The 19,277-nt window shown below is 38.5% G+C and overlaps 2 protein-coding genes across 7 annotated transcripts; one reads left to right on the forward strand and one right to left on the reverse strand.

Annotated features, from left to right (window-relative positions):
- The first annotated feature begins 270 nt into the window (after positions 1 to 270).
- LOC108603118 (ras-related C3 botulinum toxin substrate 1) lies at positions 271 to 3,186 on the forward strand. The gene is made up of 5 exons (XM_017991627.1): positions 271 to 479; positions 1,558 to 1,697; positions 1,760 to 1,992; positions 2,062 to 2,222; positions 2,282 to 3,186. The coding sequence occupies exons 2-5, from the start codon at positions 1,582 to 1,584 to the stop codon at positions 2,357 to 2,359; spliced, it is 588 nt and encodes a 195-aa protein (XP_017847116.1). The 5' UTR covers positions 271 to 479; positions 1,558 to 1,581; the 3' UTR covers positions 2,360 to 3,186.
- A 1,573-nt stretch (positions 3,187 to 4,759) lies between these two features.
- LOC108603119 (microtubule-associated protein tau) lies at positions 4,760 to 19,186 on the reverse strand. 6 transcript variants are annotated; one of them, XM_017991632.1, is made up of 9 exons: positions 19,143 to 19,186; positions 18,568 to 18,999; positions 9,818 to 9,861; positions 8,817 to 9,006; positions 8,549 to 8,751; positions 7,952 to 8,137; positions 7,375 to 7,392; positions 6,880 to 7,038; positions 4,760 to 4,889 (listed from the first exon to the last, which is right to left on the reverse strand). In XM_017991632.1, the coding sequence occupies exons 2-9, from the start codon at positions 18,782 to 18,784 to the stop codon at positions 4,824 to 4,826; spliced, it is 1,083 nt and encodes a 360-aa protein (XP_017847121.1). In that variant the 5' UTR covers positions 18,785 to 18,999; positions 19,143 to 19,186; the 3' UTR covers positions 4,760 to 4,823. The 6 variants fall into 6 exon arrangements, with proteins under 6 accessions (XP_017847121.1, XP_017847122.1, XP_017847123.1 ...); XM_017991628.2 differs by lacking the exon at positions 4,760 to 4,889 and adding an exon at positions 5,917 to 6,164; XM_017991633.1 differs by lacking the exon at positions 7,375 to 7,392.
- Positions 19,187 to 19,277: the final 91 nt, after the last annotated feature.

The raw sequence follows: 19,277 nt of genomic DNA on the forward strand, positions 1-19,277 counted from the left end.
CGCATTTCTAATGTACTACTTAATTAAAAGTACACATAAGCCACTCTATTAACTTTCTTATATTCTTAATTAACTTTGCGATTTTTTTAATTGGTAATTCCATTTATATTATTGATTCAAGCCGGATCGTTCATTACTGCTAAGTGTTGGTTAATGCTGATAGCATAATTTATCGCAGCTCGATAGGCAGAATGATTATTTGGCCGCGCTTACCTGGCAACACTTGTAAAGTAAAGGCGCTACCAGACTGCGCTCGTGTAAAAAGAAAAGTGCCGATGAAACGAAAATACAGATTAACGCTGCCAATTGAATTTTAATTTATTTATAAAAATAACAAAAGAATAGTGTAAAAAGTAGATTAAATTGTGGCGCATGTGTCGATGCACCAACAGTGATATAAGCAAAGTACAAAATACATTCTCTTTTCCATTTCGCTTGCGGATATTTATTCAACCGCAGACAAAGGATAGTTAACAACGGTATTAATTTGTATATTTAATACGATTGTTTATTAAACAGTCAGCGCAGCGGGCAATTGCTTTTGAACTGCTGTGCTGCTGCGGGCAAAACAACAACAGCAATAGTAGAGCCTGAGTGAAAATGTCCAATTCGGCAGCATTCGACCATAACAATAGTGTAGTGTGAAAGAAAGAGAGGGTGTGAGAGGAGGAGGCTGCCCTGCCCAGACGAGCCGGGCGTTGCATGTGGCCGCGGAATCATGCAATAATATGTCGATAGCATTGCTCACTTGAAATATAATTGAATTGGCATACAAATTATGGCTTAGCTTCCAATATTGTTGTTGATGGGGTCGAACCGCCAGTCAGCCGCCTGCATTATTAGAACTTAATTGTGTCTATTTATAACATTTGGGCGCGTTTGTGTTTGTCTGTTGCCTACGACTCCGCCCCATGCATTTTAGTCGCAGTCTGTGCTCCATTGGCGCCCCCGAGGTCGGCGCTTTTGTCGCCGGCAATATTGCCATTTTGTATATGTGAACATGTGCGCGTATGTGTGTATGTAAATAAAAAAAGGGCGTATTAATTTAGCAGATAATTACAAAAAATTAAAGTAGCAACTATTTAAGAGTATGATTTCACAATAAGTAAGAGTATTTAAACTTCGCCTTTCCGCAGTGCTCTTCGTATGCGTGTTATTATTTACTATGTATGCCACAGTCTGTATGCGCATCATGATCTATTTTAGTATATTTTATTTTGCAAAAAAGAAAAACTGTCTCAAAGCACAAATAAATAAAACATTCGTTTTATGGCTCGCATGCTGTTTGCTGCCAGGCGACACACCTTTTGCTGACAGACAAACAGCCTTTGATCGTGTAAATGTTCGCATTTTGGAGAGTTAGTCATGGGTCTAAAAACAATTAAAGCGTCTGTATGTATGTATGATGTGATGTGTGCTTATGGTCAGATAAGATGTACAGAGTTTATTGCCTTAAGTAGAGCTTAATTAATTGAATTAAACGCACATACGCACGCATTCAATGCTAAAGACATGCTCTCACAAACATCAACAACAATAATTTTTTCGCTCATTCAGCAAGCACACAGTCACGACTCGACGATGTCAACCGGAAGGCCCATAAAATGTGTCGTCGTTGGTGACGGCACTGTTGGAAAGACTTGCATGCTAATCTCCTATACAACAGACAGTTTTCCCGGTGAATATGTGCCTACAGTGTAAGTTTTCCAATGTACTTTCCGCACTTGCAACTTTCGCTAATCATTTATTTTATTTATAGTTTTGATAATTACTCCGCACCCATGCAAGTGGACACGATACAAGTATCGCTGGGCTTGTGGGATACAGCTGGACAGGAGGACTATGATCGCCTGCGACCGCTTTCCTACCCACAGACAGATGTTTTCCTGATATGCTACAGCGTGGCGAGCCCCTCGTCGTTTGAAAATGTCACAAGCAAATGGTATCCGGAGATAAAACATCACTGCCCCGACGCGCCCATTATATTAGTTGGTAAGCTGCCAGCTCAGCATGAGAGTTTTTTTTGTGTTTATTAAGTTTTGGTTTATTTTATAACTATAGGAACAAAAATCGATTTGCGTGACGATCGCGAGACATTGAGCGGTCTGGCCGAACAGGGCCTGACGCCGCTTAAGCGCGAGCAAGGTCAGAAGCTGGCAAACAAAATACGAGCTGTGAAATACATGGAGTGCTCCGCCTTGACGCAGCGTGGCCTAAAGCAAGTAAGTGCGCAACTAGCGGCACACCTAACAAGACTACTAATGCATTTTATGCTATTTAGGTGTTTGAGGAAGCGGTACGCGCAGTGTTGAGGCCAGAGCCATTAAAGCGACGCCAGCGAAAGTGCTTAGTTATGTGAAGAAGACGTGGCTTACTTGCAGAGAATACTCGACACACCACACAGACACCAATGGAGAACGCCCTCAACTACCTAAGCGTAAACAAATCAACTGGAAATTGTTTGATTCATTGAGCAACATTAATTTATATCTGTTTAAGTTGAAAACAACTCGAATATGTTTAATTTTCATGTAGGCCGCATGGCACAAACACTACGACTCCCTCCCGTTAGAGCTAAACAAACAAGAACAACAACAGAAATCTTTATAATTCGAAAAAACAGCTACTCATGTATGGAAATCTAGTCAATTGAATCGAATGTATTGTACTAACTATAAACAGTAACAAGAGAGAGTAACAGTAACAGGGCAAAGACAGCTTCGTAAAAGAAAAATATAAACATTGGTTTCGCATATCAGTGCTAAAATGTATGAATATTTAAGCATTTTCCTAATTTCTTCATTAAATGTATTATAATTATGTAGCCAAGACGTTTCCTAATTTAAACAATAACCAAACCACTTGACGCTGAGTTCTTTAAAGCATATATAAATCATTTTCATGCTAAAATCATCTTATTTTTTTCGAAAATTTTAAAAACTGTTGATTATTATTTGTATATTAACTTATTTATTGTCCTAACTATATGAATGCAAAGTTTATACATTTATGTTTTAAGTAGCGCAAAAAAGAAAGCAGAAAGGGAAAGGCAAACTGCATTTAAATGTGACTTGACTCGAATCAAAACAAAACAACAAAACAACATATAAATATAGTAATAAAAACCAAGCACAGCATTTTCTAAACACAACGGTTAGAGCAGAATTAAGACCAGAACAAAAGAACAAACAGTTTTTTTATATAATAAATATTTATACATCTTTATATATACATATATAGAAAAGTGAAGAAAAACTAACGAACAAAAACTCATGTAAATGCAATGCAATGTAAACGAAATGCGTTAAGTTTGAGCGATCGAGCAGCGCGCTATAAAAACTGATAATACTTACGAGAAATATATACATATTGTAATTTATTGAAATTAAAAACTGTTCGATTTTTTGTGCTCAACATTGCTTGTAATTAAATTTTTTATTCTTTATTTATTTAAATGCCACGTTTTTGGTTTGTTTGTAAATCAATTTAACATGATTGTTGTTTGGTGCGTGCCGCGAATTCAACGTTTGATAACAATTTTATATAATTTGGAAAACTAGCTTGTGTTGCAGTTGTCGGTGTGGAAGTGCAAGGTGGCGACGAGGGCACGCCCGCTTCAATACAAACGGAATGGCTTTGGATGCAAAGCCTGTCCAGGCCTCTTCTTGGCACCTGCGCTCTTGGGCCGCTTGGGCTCCGAGTTCAGCGATGGCATCGACACCGACAGCACCAGACATTCTGCTGGCAAGGATATGGATGAGGTCAACGTAGTGGCACGCTGTATACGCGGCGCTTTCCAATACTGCGGAGCAATAAAAACTTGAGGTTATACAACATATATTTCCATGTGATACTTTGATTTTATAGATCAAATATGAAATTTGATTGAGACTTAAGCTACAAACTTACAACATTCTTGCTTTAATTTCAATTTCAACCAATGCAACTCCAATGTGGCAATTGTGTGCGCTTTTGTGTATACGCTTGCCTCTTGCAACATGGCGCGTGAGCTAGAGCGTGGGCGTGGCATATCCAAATTACTGTCAAATTTCTAATTGAATTGAGCAAAACTAAGTGCTGATTGTTTAAATGAAAAAGAGTTGCTGTTTTTTTATTATGTTCTTGATTTAATGTTTGTTTGCTTAATTTGCCATTGTTCTTACATAATTGTATAACATTTTGAGAGGGGTCAGGGGCAGGTGTAAATAAATTGTGAGCATGTTGCATATATATTCTGTTTTACTATTGTTTATAAATTAAAAACTATTTTCTTTATATAGACAAAAGTATCTAAATTGTAGTACAAATGGCAATCAATAGAGCTAAATTTTGTATTGAATAAATATGTCAACATTAATACGATTACGTTTTCAAGTTTAACACACGTAAAGCATTAACATTTATATGCGATTAACATCTATATGTTGCCGTTTTTTCTTTTTTTTGTTGTAATATATTTTTGTTTATTTAGATACTTTTTTGTTTTTGATTTTGCTTTATGTGGATATATAAGATATAATAGCATTGTCTTGGTATTTTTGTATGATAAATAGTGCATTGATCAACTAGAATTATACGGTTTTTTCTCATATATGTATATATGGTGGTTGTAATTGCAAACTGCATCGGCTTGAGTGTATGTGTATGTGTGTGTGTGCTTATCAATTTAAGATTACAATTGTGTGTGTTAAATTATTGCATACTTTTCGCATTTGTGTAACTTGCTTAAATGTATAAATTTCAATTTGTTTAAATTTCTTGTTTGTTTTTTGCAAATTGTCTCAAATAATATATTGAATTTTCTTTTTGGACAATTGTTGAATTTAACATTGTTGATTTAGATTTTCATCAGCGCCGCTTATTGAAGCCGTCATGGATGGTAGTGGACTCTGCGTTCAAGATAAAGATAAATAAAATGTAATAAAATGCCATTCAAACAAAGCCATAAAAGTGAAATATAATAAATAAAGGTTGGAAATTAAAAGGATAAGCAGTTAAAACGAAAAGTCTAAAGGACTAACGAGCACAGCAAGCAATGTTGTATTCAAATATATGTTTCAATGAAACCGTCAACAAATTTATCTTTTGAAAGGTTCGGAGTCGGTGCTAACGGTACGGTTAGTCTATCACAGCACGGTTAAAGGATACGCAACGCACACAGTTTACAACTCGTGCGAGTCAGGACTTACAGCACTTCCTTATACGACAATTGTTCGGTTGGTTGAGTACTCGTACTAAGTATATATAGTTTTGTTTTATATAAAATCGCAATGTTTCAAGTTTAAAGAGTATTTTTGGACGTAAAATGTATGTGTGTGTGTATTTAATTCGTATGTTTGTATGTATGAATTAAATTTTAATGCACTTAGTTTGCGTTTGTGTCTAAACTAGTAATATGTATATATATATTCCTATAATAAATCAAAGAAAGAATAAAATTATTTAGCACAAACAAACAAAATGAAATACATTTGAGTTAATTAATTGCTTGATTATGAGTTTAAAGCCAACCCATAGTTACAAATTGATGTTTGCATGGGTGAGAGCAAAGCATTATTTTGTTTACGTTTATTTTATTTGATTTTGAGTTTTGTTTAAATGCTCAACAGACTTTTAATAGTATTATTTGTATATATAAATTTATGTATAAATATTGAGCATTGTTGGGTTTGTTACGGTTTTAATACTGCATTTAAAATTTGTACTATACTACCATAGTATAAAACGACCATAAATAATACCCAATTGGTTTATGCTTTAAAAAATTATTATCTAAACACTTAATGCTTAAACAGATCTTTGGCCAACAAACAGTTCTTCACGTTTCGGATTTTATACGCATACCCAAAACATAATACTTGGGAATGAGTATAAAATAATTTCAGCTAGCCGAAATTAAAAATCTTTGCTTAATTTAAAATAGAAACTCTTGCAAACTCATTTGAGATTTGAACAATGCTATCTATGTTATATCCTGATTTTAAATTTAGGTACAGTTAATTAGTATTAGCTGTTTATGTAATTGATTATTGCTTTTTTTCTTGCGCTTTTCCAGATCATTTTTGTTTAAAAAGCGATTCAAATATATCGTTACACACACAGTCAGAGTTACATAGACCGAATTCTAGATGAATGGTGGCGATCAAGCGTCCTTGAGACGCGCACTACGCATTTCAATGGGCAAGCGAGGGAAAGAGAGAAAGAAAGAGAAAGAGATTTGTGTGTAAAATGATTAACACGCTCAGGAGTTTAGTTAGTACTTAGGTATGAATATGACAAACATTTGGAATTTTGCAGCGATATTTCGTTAGATTCAATAGCCAAATTTGATCTCAGTTTTGAGTTTGAAAGAAATTCATTTTTAAATGTAACGTTCAAAGAAAAAGCCAAACAAATCAAAAGGATAAAAGTAAATCAAAACTAAAATTAAACACCCGCTTGTTAGTGCCGACCTTGGAACAGACTTTGCTGTGTAGCTGTGTATAAGTTAGGATACTTTTGTTTTATTTAAGGTTAACTTGCTCTCAAAGCGGACAGTGCGACTTTGGAGTTTAAAGCTTCCGTGTGGGGATTCTTTGGGTGTGGTGCTTATTGCTTTGATTATATGCTTAGTTAGTGACATAGAACTTAAGTAGTTTGAAATAAAATAAAGTAGTTACAGTAAACATTACATAAAAATGAATTTCTTGAAGTAAACACAAAATGGGATATATATGGTATATGTATATATGTAGCTGTTAAATGTATGTTTGGATGTATATGTCTGTAGTATGAAAACAAATGCGTACAAAATTCAATAAATTAGATATTTAAGTAACTACAACTACAGTAAGAGAGGGGAGCTGGGGGTTGTTATTGGGGGGATATTACGTTGTTTACCTGTGTTGGTGGTGTTGTCAGTGCAACAGAGTGTTCAACATTTTTCAAATAATCCTTATCATCGAATATCTTCTTTTCACCGCCACCGGGCTTGTGCTTTACATTATCCAAAGAGCCAACTTTGCTTTGTGCCTTAATTTCTATTTTTTGCGATTGTATCTGAAAAGTAGGCAGCACCGGCAACGTACAAACAAATTTTCATTAGCAGAAATTCATATACAAATTGATGGGAGGTACATCTCTCTTCAATGTGGGATTAACAACAAATGCAGGCCAATCCTTGTTTTTAAATATATGTCATTATAGTTATGAATAATTTGGAATTTCTTATGCAATGCAGACAAAACACAATAGTTGGAATATACTACAGAGCTATAGAACTACAGTGAAAGTTGGACATACGTGTTCTTAGAAATGCAAAAAACAAATAACAAACATTACAAAAGCATAGACACAAATATAAAGTTAGAGTTAGTTAGAAAGAGAACTACTTACATCCTTGGCGTTGTTATCCTTTGTTTTGTGTGTAACATTTTGTTAAATTCAAACATTTGATTGTTAAAAACAAAATATATATAAAAAATTTAATAAAAATTTATTACAAATGCAAGCCAATCAGCTTAAGAGCCCAATATATGATTAGCCTAACTGCAGCTAGAGTTACCATTAGACAGAGAGTTTTAGCCACATTGCCCAATGTTCAGTACATACCCAACTACCAAACAAACAACGTACTAATCATCTTCATTATACAAATTGTCATGCATGCAATCGCTGACAATTTTGGAGCCTTCGCCATAGACTATGTTGGTCTTTTGACCAGCATGTGGCGCATGGGTCTGTAAATTGTCATTCAAACGAGAATAAAAATAAAAAAACTTTCAAGCATGCCAGTTAAAATGAAAAAAATCACATGCACTTGAGTCCCTAAAGCTGCCTTGGTACTAAAACAAAATGACACCAAAGGCAACACATGCCCATGCCAGCTTAAAGTTAATGTCATAAAAAATATATATAAAAAAAAATGAAAGGAAAGAAATTCAAGTAAAACTCAAGTTGTTGCATTATTTACCTTAATATCGCCGCCACCGGGCTGATGCTTAACATTGTCCTTGGAGCCCACCTTGGGCTTGGCCTTGTTGCCAAAGTCCATTTTGAGCGTTTCAATCTTCTTGTCGCCGCCGCCCGGCTTGTGGGCCGCATTATCCAATGAGCCAATCTTTGATTTGGCATTCCACTGCAACTTTGTTGAAACTATCTACAAATTGTTTGTTTGATTGGTGATTGGATTGGTTGTTTGTTGTTGGTGTTGTTTTGGTGAATTTGCAAATAGATATATAGATAAGATATATAGTTATAGTGTGCTTCAAATTATTCATAATTATAGTAGTTCAATGTCAGCGACGCGCCCACAAAAGTTATGCTACTAAGTGCTGTATATGAATGCCTAACCTACGTCTAGTTTACAGATCAAAGATATAGATACTGCTACCATATTGCCAGAACGAACGTAAATCGACCGTGAAATTGCATTGCTAGCAATATACATGTTAAGTATGTACTATATACAAACGTTTTCATTTTTTTTCACTCAATTTAAAAAGAATATGAAATTATTTGAAAACTCTTTGCTTTGCTTTGGTTCTTACCCATAGCCCCTAGTACGTACCTTCTTCTCGCCGCCCTTGGGAGCATACTTGTCGTTTTTGGCCTCTATGCGTGGCGCAGCCTTGATATCAATCTTCTTGGACTCGATTTTTACATTGCCGCCGCCTGGCTTGTAGGTGGCGTTGTCCAGCGAGCCAATCTTTGAGCGCACCGCCTTCAGATTGGGCGAAGGCGCATGTCCCACTTGTATCTTGTTCATTGGTACTAAGCAGAGTCAAAAGCATTAGTTGTTAGCTGCATACTTTGGGCTAGCGCTTGGGGGTAGTTACCTTTCTTGGCTGGCTCTGGCTCGGGCGTCTTCAGCAGCAAGCGATTCTTCGAGGCGCTGCGCGATTTGGAGGCTGATTTATTTGAAGGCGTGGCGCTTGGCGGGCGCGATATGCCCGACTTGTCTGGCTTCGATGAGGTCGATGTGGGCGTCTTAACCGGTGAGCTAGGCGAATGCGGTCCGTTGCGATCCTGATGTACAAAATGACAAGCATAAGTGTTTCAGTCGAATTTTAACAAACTTAAAGCTGCGCGTTACAATTAAATAACTGCTGTTGGACATTATAACCAAATGCATGTTTGGGCTGCTTATTTTATGAATTTTATTGCGTATGGCTAATTTATGAGCGCTAGACAGACGACACTGCTGCTGCGGCTGTCAACGTTATGGCATTTATGACTAAAGCACTGCCTGGTGCCAGGTGCGTTGCCAGTTAGAGCCAGAGAATCTGCCAACAAAGTTGTAGTTGTCATTGTCGTTTGTCGACACGAAGGATACACCATGCATTGTTTTATCGATTGTCGTTTCACATATATATATGCTACACAACTATATATATATATATATATATACAGGTATATATGAGTGCCGAAATCTGTGCCAACATCGCAGCGTAGTTTCGTGTTTGGCACGGCACTTATCTAAAAGCCATGTAAATCGCATTACTTTTGGCAATTTGTCTACACGCACATACACATAGAACACACACACACAACATACCCATGTGTGTGTGTGTGTTTACTTGCCACAAAAGTTCACTCAGAGTCGACTAACCTACGCCAAGCCACAACTTTGTCTGTTGCTTGCTGCAGACTTGTAGACGCAGCTGTGGCTGCTGCCCAATGGAGCGTGGCAGACGTTCCGACATTTCTGTCTGCCATTTACAGATATATTTATGATTTGTGCTCTAGCGCTTGACGGTCAACGAAATTCAATTAATTTTGCCATCAACTTAATTTCCTCTCAATTAAGCGCAAACTCGTTTAACCCACATTCGCTTACCTTCTCTTGAGTGGACTCATCCACGCCGCTGTCATTGTCACCTTCTGCAATCAAACAACAACAACAAATGCAAATTAATTGGTTATCAAATGTGAGAGTCAAACAACAACAGTTAAATGGCTTCAGTCACTTTGGCACAAACACAATCTAATTCTTACTATAAACGTTTGTCTTAGTTAAAACATCTGTTGCTGTATCAAACGGCGGCTCCGTCTCCTCCAGCAGCGGTGAGCCCATGGGGTCATTGCGCATGCTGTAACTCTTGAGCGGCGTAACAGCTGTGCCCATTATGACATCATCATCATCTTCATTGTGCACACTGGCGGCAGATTGTGGGCGTAATTGTGGTTGCTGCTGCTGCTGTTGTAGTAGTTGCGGCTGCTGCTGCTGCTGCATCTGTTGCATGGGCAACTGTTGCTGCTGCAGCTGTTGTTGCGGCAGTTGTTGCTGATTGTAGAGTGGCGGTCTATAGGGCGCCTGCAGCGGCTGTCCGGGCATGGGACGCGCAAAAGTTGGCGGCGCTGCTTGCGGCGCTCGTTGCATGTTTTGTGGTGGGCGTGGCGGCCAAGGAAAGCCGCCCTGCGGACGCGGCGGGCCCTGTCCAGTCGGACTCATGGGTCCACCAGCATTGGGTGGGCGTGGCGGCATGCCTGGACGCATGCCTGGTGGTGGCGGGCCCATGAGCAAGTTGCTCTTGCTGTCTGTTGGACGCAGCGGTGGCGGCATTGCACCACGCACAGCCATATTGGGCGGCATAGGTGGGCGTGGGCCTACGCCGACCATTGGACGTGCGCCTGGAAAAGGTGGGCGTGGCTGTGGCGGCGGTCCAGCGCCAGGACGCATCTGTGGTGGCAAAACAAAGTTGGAGTTGGAGTTGGGATTGGCAATGGCGCGCTCTTTAAACACATAGTTGCTATTGTTGTTGCTGTTGCTGTTGGTGGTGCTAATGGTGTTGCTATTGGTGTTGTAGGTGATAGGCAATTGCTGCTGCTGCTGCTCTATGCTGGAGCGTCGCTTCATCATATACTCAGCCAGAGTTGCTGCTCGCTGTGGCTGCGCTGGACGCTCCGTCTCCTGGTAGCTGGCGGGCAGCTGCTCCAGATTAGTCTTGGTACGCTGCAGATAGTCCACATTGGGCTGCTGGCTGATCTGTTGATTCAGCGGCTGACTGATCTGCTGAGTGGACTGCTGAGTGAGCTGCTGACTGAGCTGCTCCCGTGGCACATAGTTTTCACTTAGATTGGCATTGACATTGGCACTAGCCAGCTGCTCCTTGTTCCCTGAGCTGTACATTCTGCTGTTGCTGCCACGGAGCGTCCCGAACTTAACGCCTGCGGTGTCGTTGCAGCAATGTGCAAGTGTCGGGTAACCCAATACCTGGCAGGCTCAAGGCTCTCGCCAGCTCCAAAGGCCTCAAAGCTCATATCATTTGCATACGTGCATGCATGTGCTAAGCATGTGTGTGTGTGAGTGTGCACATGTGTGTGTGTGAATGTGTCTGCATATATCAATCGCGACATGACGATTTATTTGACTATTGAGTACGTAGTGAAGCTTTCAAATTTGATGGCTTCTTTTTCTGCATTTGTTTACAGTTTATTGTTTTGCCTTTATTTTGGTTTTGTATTACCGTTAGGGAATTTTGTCATGAAATCCGTTTGCCTTGCTTGGAATGTGACCCAAATTGTTTGTGTTGTGTTCTGTCGCTTATTGATTCAACAAAAGTTCGACAGTTCTAAGACCAAATCCAAAATACGAACCAAATACAAAAATTAAGTTAAACTTGTCACAAAAACGAGGCTCAAATACTCTAAAAGCTGTAACTGAACTGTAGACAAATGTATTGAGAAGCTATTAAAAGGTAACTTTAACCATATTGTATTATTTACGTGTTTTTAAATATATTGGCAACTACTTTCAAAGGTAAATTTATGGCAATGCCTTTCAAATTTGCTTAATTTCATTTTTAAGCCACTGAATCAAAAACTAAAAAACTAAATAAAAATTTCATTTCTTAGTCTGCTAGTTATGTTGCCCTGCAATCGTTACATGTCCCACTAACATATGTTTATACCCTATCCCAAAGACAACAAATGAAAAACAATCAACATAAACTAAAACTGAACTGCGGCATTGGCCAAATTGCTGTTTGATTTTGTTTTTCCAAAGGGTTTTCCAATGCTCGGTTGCTAACCACAACAACAAATCTGTTTTCTTTTTTTTTGAACATGTTTGTCTGTTAGCGAGTGTGGCATGCTACCAGTCAAGGTCAGCAATACGAAAATAGTGCTTGCTATAAATACAAAGCTTATGCTAATTGTGTCTGCATGGTGCATAGAATCATATTTGCATTTAGTACTGATTTATGCGCACTCACCGCATCGGCATCACTCATTACTAGATTTATATAGCTTGGCTATTAGTTTGCGTTGTCTGGTTCAAGGCACTACCCGGCAATTAATTTGCTACGAGAAAAGACTCTATAAACTTTAAGGCTTAAGGCTTTCTTTTTGGCAGTTAATCAATAAAATTGCTTGGGCACGTTCTTAAAAAAAAATATTGTAAAAATGTTGCTGCTGTTGCTGCCACATGCAAAGTTGCAACTGAGCGCGTGGCACAACTCTCAACGTTGCCACTTGCCACAAAAGCAAGTTGCAAACAAATCATGTCAACTGCTTGTAGCAACAACTTTTGCCTGTCTGTCATTTGTGGCCAAATTAGACACTGCACTGTCTCTGTCTGTGTGTGTGCAGACAAATTGATTATCAACTGCGGGGCATACTTGGCGTATACGCGATGTCGAAGACTGCGCATTTGGCTGCTCTAAAACTAAAGCTAAGCAAACGCTGCCGCTGCCGCTTGCCATTCAATTAGCATATGCTCATTGTCTTTGCCACAAATGCAAAATGCAGCGATAAAAATTGTTAACAAACTTTGCTGCAATTGATTTAGTTGGCAAAAAGTTTGCGCTTCCAATGCAGTTGTGATTGTTATCAATGACACAAACACACACACACACACGGACAAAGGACCAACACACCACACACACACATGAGCATGTGTCTATTAACAATTGTTGCAGTTGCAGTTGGCCATAAAGCGAGCAACAACAACAACAACGCCAAGCTCTACAATTTTATTGATTTTCCTAGCCAGAGGGCAATAACTTGGTCGCGCACAGGATAATGCACTTTGCACTTTGCCGCAGCCATATACATATGTAAAACTATATACTTATAGTAGTTTTCTGTTAACGCACTTTATATAATTTGCAGCAATTGTTTTATAACAAACACTGGCTATTGCACTTGTTTGATTATTGTTAACACAATTTATTTATTATTTTCCTTTTGATTTATTTAAAAAAAGCGTTGCAAGCGCTGCGTTCTGTTTGGCGCGAGTGTTAAAACTCGACTGGTTTTTATTTGCTTTGAAAACTTTCGAATTACAATACTCTTGCCATACTTAGAATATTGTTTTGTTGTTGTTGTGGACCACCCGAAATAAAATGAAAGAAAAAGGAAATAATATGTCCTTGCGCAGTTCGAGGCTCGCTCGCGGTCTCAACTCCGTGCAGAGTTCGTGGGTCAAAGCGACTCGTCAGCGATGTCTTGGCCTGGCCTGGCCTGTTCTATTGCCACACAAATTTATTAGTGGGGCGCCTCGAGGCAAATGCAAATTCAACACGCCACGACATTGTGGCAAGTGACTGCGACTCGACGAGCATTTGATTTCTTTCTTTAGCTTTGCTTCGTTAGCTTTATTTTTATGCAGATTTCCATTCGAGTTGATTAATTTTATGAGCACGGTGGGCGCCTCTGTGCAGTTCCTGCCCCATTAATGGCATTATAATGCTTTGGATATCAAAATTATGCTCAGTAGCGAGGGTTGCGCAATGAGTTTGCAGTTTATGGGCCATACTGCGAGGGCAGTTTGTAACATAGGTTTCAGTTAAGCATTAAATTATTAAAGCAAAAGCCTAACTTGACAGTCAACCCTCGCTAATGTGCCGACATATGCTTATAAATCAGTTTGTATAAACGGCACCGCTTGCCACGCACATTGGAATATATACTATATCCCAAGCATTTTTATCCATTATTCAGGTGTTGTTGTCATAGGTTCCCATGATTTGTAACTAATTGTTGTATATTTAGAGGCCTAGAACACGCAACGCACAGACCAAAGACAAGCTAACAGTAATTGTTAACTAGGGGTGTCTATTGCATGTTGCGTTTACGCTTTATGGGACTAGTTATCGCTTAGACTATTGTCAAGGTTATTATGTCTGCTGTTACTGTCTCCTCATTGTTGTTCTTGTTGTGGTTGCTGTTGTAGCTTACAAATTGCTGACAGTAGCAGCATATTACGAAATTAATGTTATAAAATAATGCTTGCTTTGGATTAATTGAATTTTCTGCTTTTAAATCCGTTTACGTACCAAAGCCCAATGAAGCCATTTAAAAGTTAAGTTTACAATTTATTTTACCTGCAAATAAATGAGAACATTTAAGCGATTAATAAACAAAACTTAATAAAAATTAAAATTAAAAGAAATTATGTTCATTTGAATATAAAAGTTAAATTTGAATTGGATAAATCAAACTGATATGCACAAAATAAGTAAGCTAAGTATTTTTTTATTGGTTTTGGTTATTGATGTACAGCACAAGCTTTTATTGCTGATGTACAATACAAACTTTGTTTGTAGTTGCTGTTGACAGAGTTGGCAGCGCCGCCGAGGCAGTCGTCGATGTAGTCGCAATCTTAGTTTTAGCTGCGCAATACTACGGCTTTTATACTCAATATTATTTTGTAATGCAAACGAAGTGATTTCTGTGTGTAGTTTGTTTTTGATTTTAGATTTATTAATGGGCACGGCATAGCTGCCGCCGCTTTAGCTGCCACGGTTGCAGTCTTAATTTTAGCTGCACACAGTGGCGACCACAGCAACGGAATCTTGCTATTATATTTATTCTTATTGAGGTGTATTTTTTTTTTCATTAAGCAATGAAGTGACGCTAAAGTTCAGTTTGAAATACTAAATCAATACGATCAAAAGTATGCAACAGATCTTAGAATAGTTATAAGATCGCTTATTACATTACATATGTTTACAATTTTATTTTTGTGTTAAGGTTGTGTTTATATAGAGATCCTAGCAAGAAGAAAAACAAATTTTTTCAAGCTAGTGTAGTAAACAATACCGATGTACATACGTTCTTTTAGATATTTACGTATATGTAATTTGAAATATTTGTAAAAACAAATTGTTTTGCCATTAACTGTTCATTGTTGCCACTAAATAAAAAAAAATTATAAATGAACAAAATTAAATGCATATTAAGCTTACAACTAAATACATTTTATAAAAAAAAACTTGCAGTGGCGCCACGTTGTGTTTAAATCGCGTACTCTGCCGCAGCTGGTGCAAGTCCAAAGGCAAAGCTTTTGCTGTTGCTCGAAAGCTCAACAGTTGTACTAAAAGCACTGCTTACCACAACTAAAGGGGAAATGCTTAGTACTTAGCACAAAGGGGGTGGCTTTGGCGCTGCCTTGCTTCACCCTTGCTGCCCCCTTCCGCTCTGCGCAGTTTGCCTGCGCTCTGTGAGCATTTGTTTTGCTTTTTTTGGGGTGGCAGAGGCGTTGCTTGGGTGGTATCTATCGGCATGTACTTTTTGTTGGCTTCCCTTTGTATGGATGTGAAATTATGTATATACATACGTGTATATATGTATGTGTGTATGTATTAATATCTGGCTTTCACTATATACGGCAAACTGTCATTGATTATTTTATAGCAGAATATTCTACATTTTCAGTTGATGCAGTTCATCAAGTGCCACTTGAGGCATCCCTTTAGCTTTGTGCCACATGCAACAACGCAAAAGATGATTCATCGTCAGCATGTGCCTCTCTTTAAATCCTACGGCTTAAAGCTGTTGCTATTATTGGCTGACAGTTAACTTTAACATTTAATGTTTGTTTGACGTACATTGGGCTTATTGATTGCCACAAGATGTGGCAATTGCGGCACGCACGCAGCACGCACACCAAAAAAGGGGCGCAGCCAATAGCACAAACATGGGCACGCCACAACCAGAACTACAAATTATGTGGCAGCAACCAAAACCGGCAGCATTGGGTAACCAGCTACAAACTCCCAGCGCAGCGCAGCAACAACAATTGGCAGCTAGCGAAAGTGCAAGGCTTGCAACCTGTGACCATAAAAATCGAAATGAAATCAAAGCAATTCCAAGCCAAGGTTTAATGAACTGCCAATGAATATTCAATGGGTCGTCCATGGCATATTCCAGCTGCAAAAAGGGGTTGACATTTGCGTGCCAAGCGACACTTTGTTGTGGCAGAAAAAAAAAAAAACAATTAAGCCAACACTTTGCAAACTACCCTTCGCTTACGCTTGCCACATACAAGCTGCAAGTACTTGTGTCTCAGCTTATTAATCTTGAGGCCATACATTTTATTGATCAAACTTTAAAATTCAAACGAACATTCGAAAGATTTAATTAATTAATAAAGCCAAAGTGTGCAACAATCCCCCAGCTTAGCATGCAAGCCAACGCACATGGAGCAACAAGCTTAATTAATGTACATTGTATGCCTGGCACATATTAACTGATTGTGTTGCACCTTGCCACAAGCCCCTCTATGTAAATGGACAGATACCAAATGAATTAGAGCTGCGATTGTTTGTAGCTGGCATGCAAATTGTTTGGAATTTATGTGGGCTTATCGTACGGAGAATTTGTCAAAGTTCTCTTTAATATTCATGCCACAAGCGTTTGTAAGCTGCTACATAAAGTAATTTAAAATATTAAACAAAAATCACAAGCGTATTTTAGCTCAAATGGACCAAAGCCAACAAAGCTTTGTTTTCGAAATAAAATCAATCGCATAGTTTGATTTTTCAATTCACTTTTTATAAATCTTTATCATACAACGCTCATAAACTGAATGTTACGTGCACGTAAGCCAACTAATTAGTCGTAAACACCAAATAGGTCTGCAACGTTGTAGAATTTTCTTTGCTTCATTTACTTGCAACAAGGCGTGGCAGCTGCCGGCTCAAATATGGCAGAAAATATTTGGTAATTTATAGCGGAAATCAAAGCAACAATTAGCAGCAATGTTTTAACTGATGAACCCCAAAACAAATTTGTTATTTTCGTGAGCGCTTTTGTGAGCTTTCAGACAAAATGAGGTAAGTGGCACGCCCCCAATTGGACAGCGCAAGAAAATAGAAGCAAAGCAAAAGCAAATTGTCGCTCAGCGTGCAATAATGCATTGAGTTAATTAAAAGAATAACATGTAGACCAAAGTGGTCTATTTATAAAGCAAATGATCTTGCTCACTTTCTCGAGAGAGCGCCTTTGAGCAAATGCAATTAATTGTGTGTGTAATTTAGTCACAGCTGGAGGTGAGTACAGTCTTACGTCACGCAGAGAGAAGTAGAGAAAGATATGATTAAGCAACTAGCCGCTTATCTATAGCAATCAACCTGCTGAGAACTTACACCTGTTGTCAGCAGCAGCAACAAAACAATAAGGTCAACGAGACTTGAACCAAAATATGGATATGGATATGACAGTTGATAACTCGCCAGGTAAGTAAGGTAAGTATGCGTTGAGCCGCTACTGGCTATAAGTTTGTCAAAGTTGGCTTAGTGTATTGCCAAGTCGACTTTAGTTCTTTTTGTATTTCCGTCGCTGTTTGTTATTATTTTTAGTTATTTTTGCACTAACGCTAAAGCGCACAAAACAATAACAGAGCCAAAGCTTATTTTATGTTTATTATTACTCTTATTGTCGTTGTTGTTGTGATTATTTAACAGAGCCGGTTTGCACTTGAGCTAAACGTATGATTTAATCAGCGGCAGGGGTGTATATAGTATAGCAGTTGTCTATGTGTAGATCACTATCTATGTGTGTATGTGTGTCAACTAGTGAAGAGCACAAGAAATTATGATGATGATGTTATATTTGTGTCACAACGCAACTGAAATACGCTCACCAAAAGACGATTTAATTGCAAATGTCAGCTGCCTGTTTAATCAGCTTTAACTTGACCAGATAAGCCGGACTAATGATGTCAACAAAAAAGCCAACAATAACTTCTTTATCTTTGATCACTTTTGTTTAGTGTATTTATTAACAAACTGTATAACAAAATGTAGCTAAATTATTGCAAACGAGGTCAGCGGCAGGGCAACCACAGTCGAGCTCTTGAATGTCTGATAGCTGCTGTTGGCTTTATCTGATGCTGTGCAAGCTGTCAGATGCTGTCAGACACTGCAATTGCAACTGAGCTAAGGTGGAAAGGGGTGGAGTTACACTTATTAAAACTGCTTGCAGTTCATTGTACTGGCGAGCAACAATAGAGAGACAGAGCGTGAGGTTAGACTGTGTGCCTCAGACGCGCCTGATAGCCATAAGTCTGATGTCAACAGTTGCACAAACAGTTGCAAATAGCAGTTAATCTATTTGCATAGTCTTTCTCTCACTCTTTCTCTCTCTAGCCTAAGCTCCCAAAAAGCGTGACGTGAGTTTGATGGCGAGTGCATGTTGAGCTAACATAACCATCAATGTGGCCTAGGGGTGCCGCCGGTGTCACACTTTATCTAATTGAATGATATATATATGATACCACAACAACTTGAGCTTTGTAGTTTGGTAAGAAAAAAAATTGATTTTTTATGTGAGACGCGGCGTATGCGTAATGTTGCTGCTTACCTTTTGGCTCCTGTCTAGCGTTTACCGCTTGCGCCGGTTCAGCTTTCTGTTGTTGTTGCAGTTGCGGCTGTTGTTGCTGCTGTTGTTGCTGCTGTTGTTGTTGCTGAAGTTGTTGTTGTTGTTGCATTGGCTGCAACAGCGGTTGCGTTGGCTGGGAAAGCGGCTCGCTCAAAGCTGCAGCTTCCAGCACAGAGCTTTTCTCCATTACATCCGCCATATTGAAACTGTATATGTGTGTGTATGTGTGCTGCACTCCGCACAGGACTTTTGCGTATTAAGTTTTGCTCGCTACACGGCTTTTTTCTGTGTGTGTATATATAGTTTATATATTTTGCTTAGTTATTCTTTTTATTGCCTTTTGAACGCTTTCACTTCGCACTTATTCTCTTTAACAGTACTTTTGGTTTCTATTGGAATGATTTTTGCAGCGTACTGTTAATTAAACAAAAAAATACTCAGTATAGTTTAAACAAAAACTTTTGCTTTCATGCACTTTGCACTTTGCTGATTTGTGTTAAATCTTTTATTTTATTTTATTTGATTTTAAATTTGGTTAGCTAATGCAATTGTTAAACCTTAGCGCAGCGTTTTGTATCTTTTGGGTTTGTTATCTCGTTTTCAACTGATTTCAATGCGCTGAAATTCCTAATTAACGAGGCGCAAGCTGCGTAAAAGCTTTTAGTACAGCCCCCAAAGCTGGGGAAATGAGT

This window comes from Drosophila busckii, chromosome 3R, assembly GCF_011750605.1.
Source record: "Drosophila busckii strain San Diego stock center, stock number 13000-0081.31 chromosome 3R, ASM1175060v1, whole genome shotgun sequence".
NCBI classification, from domain to species: domain Eukaryota; kingdom Metazoa; phylum Arthropoda; class Insecta; order Diptera; family Drosophilidae; genus Drosophila; species Drosophila busckii.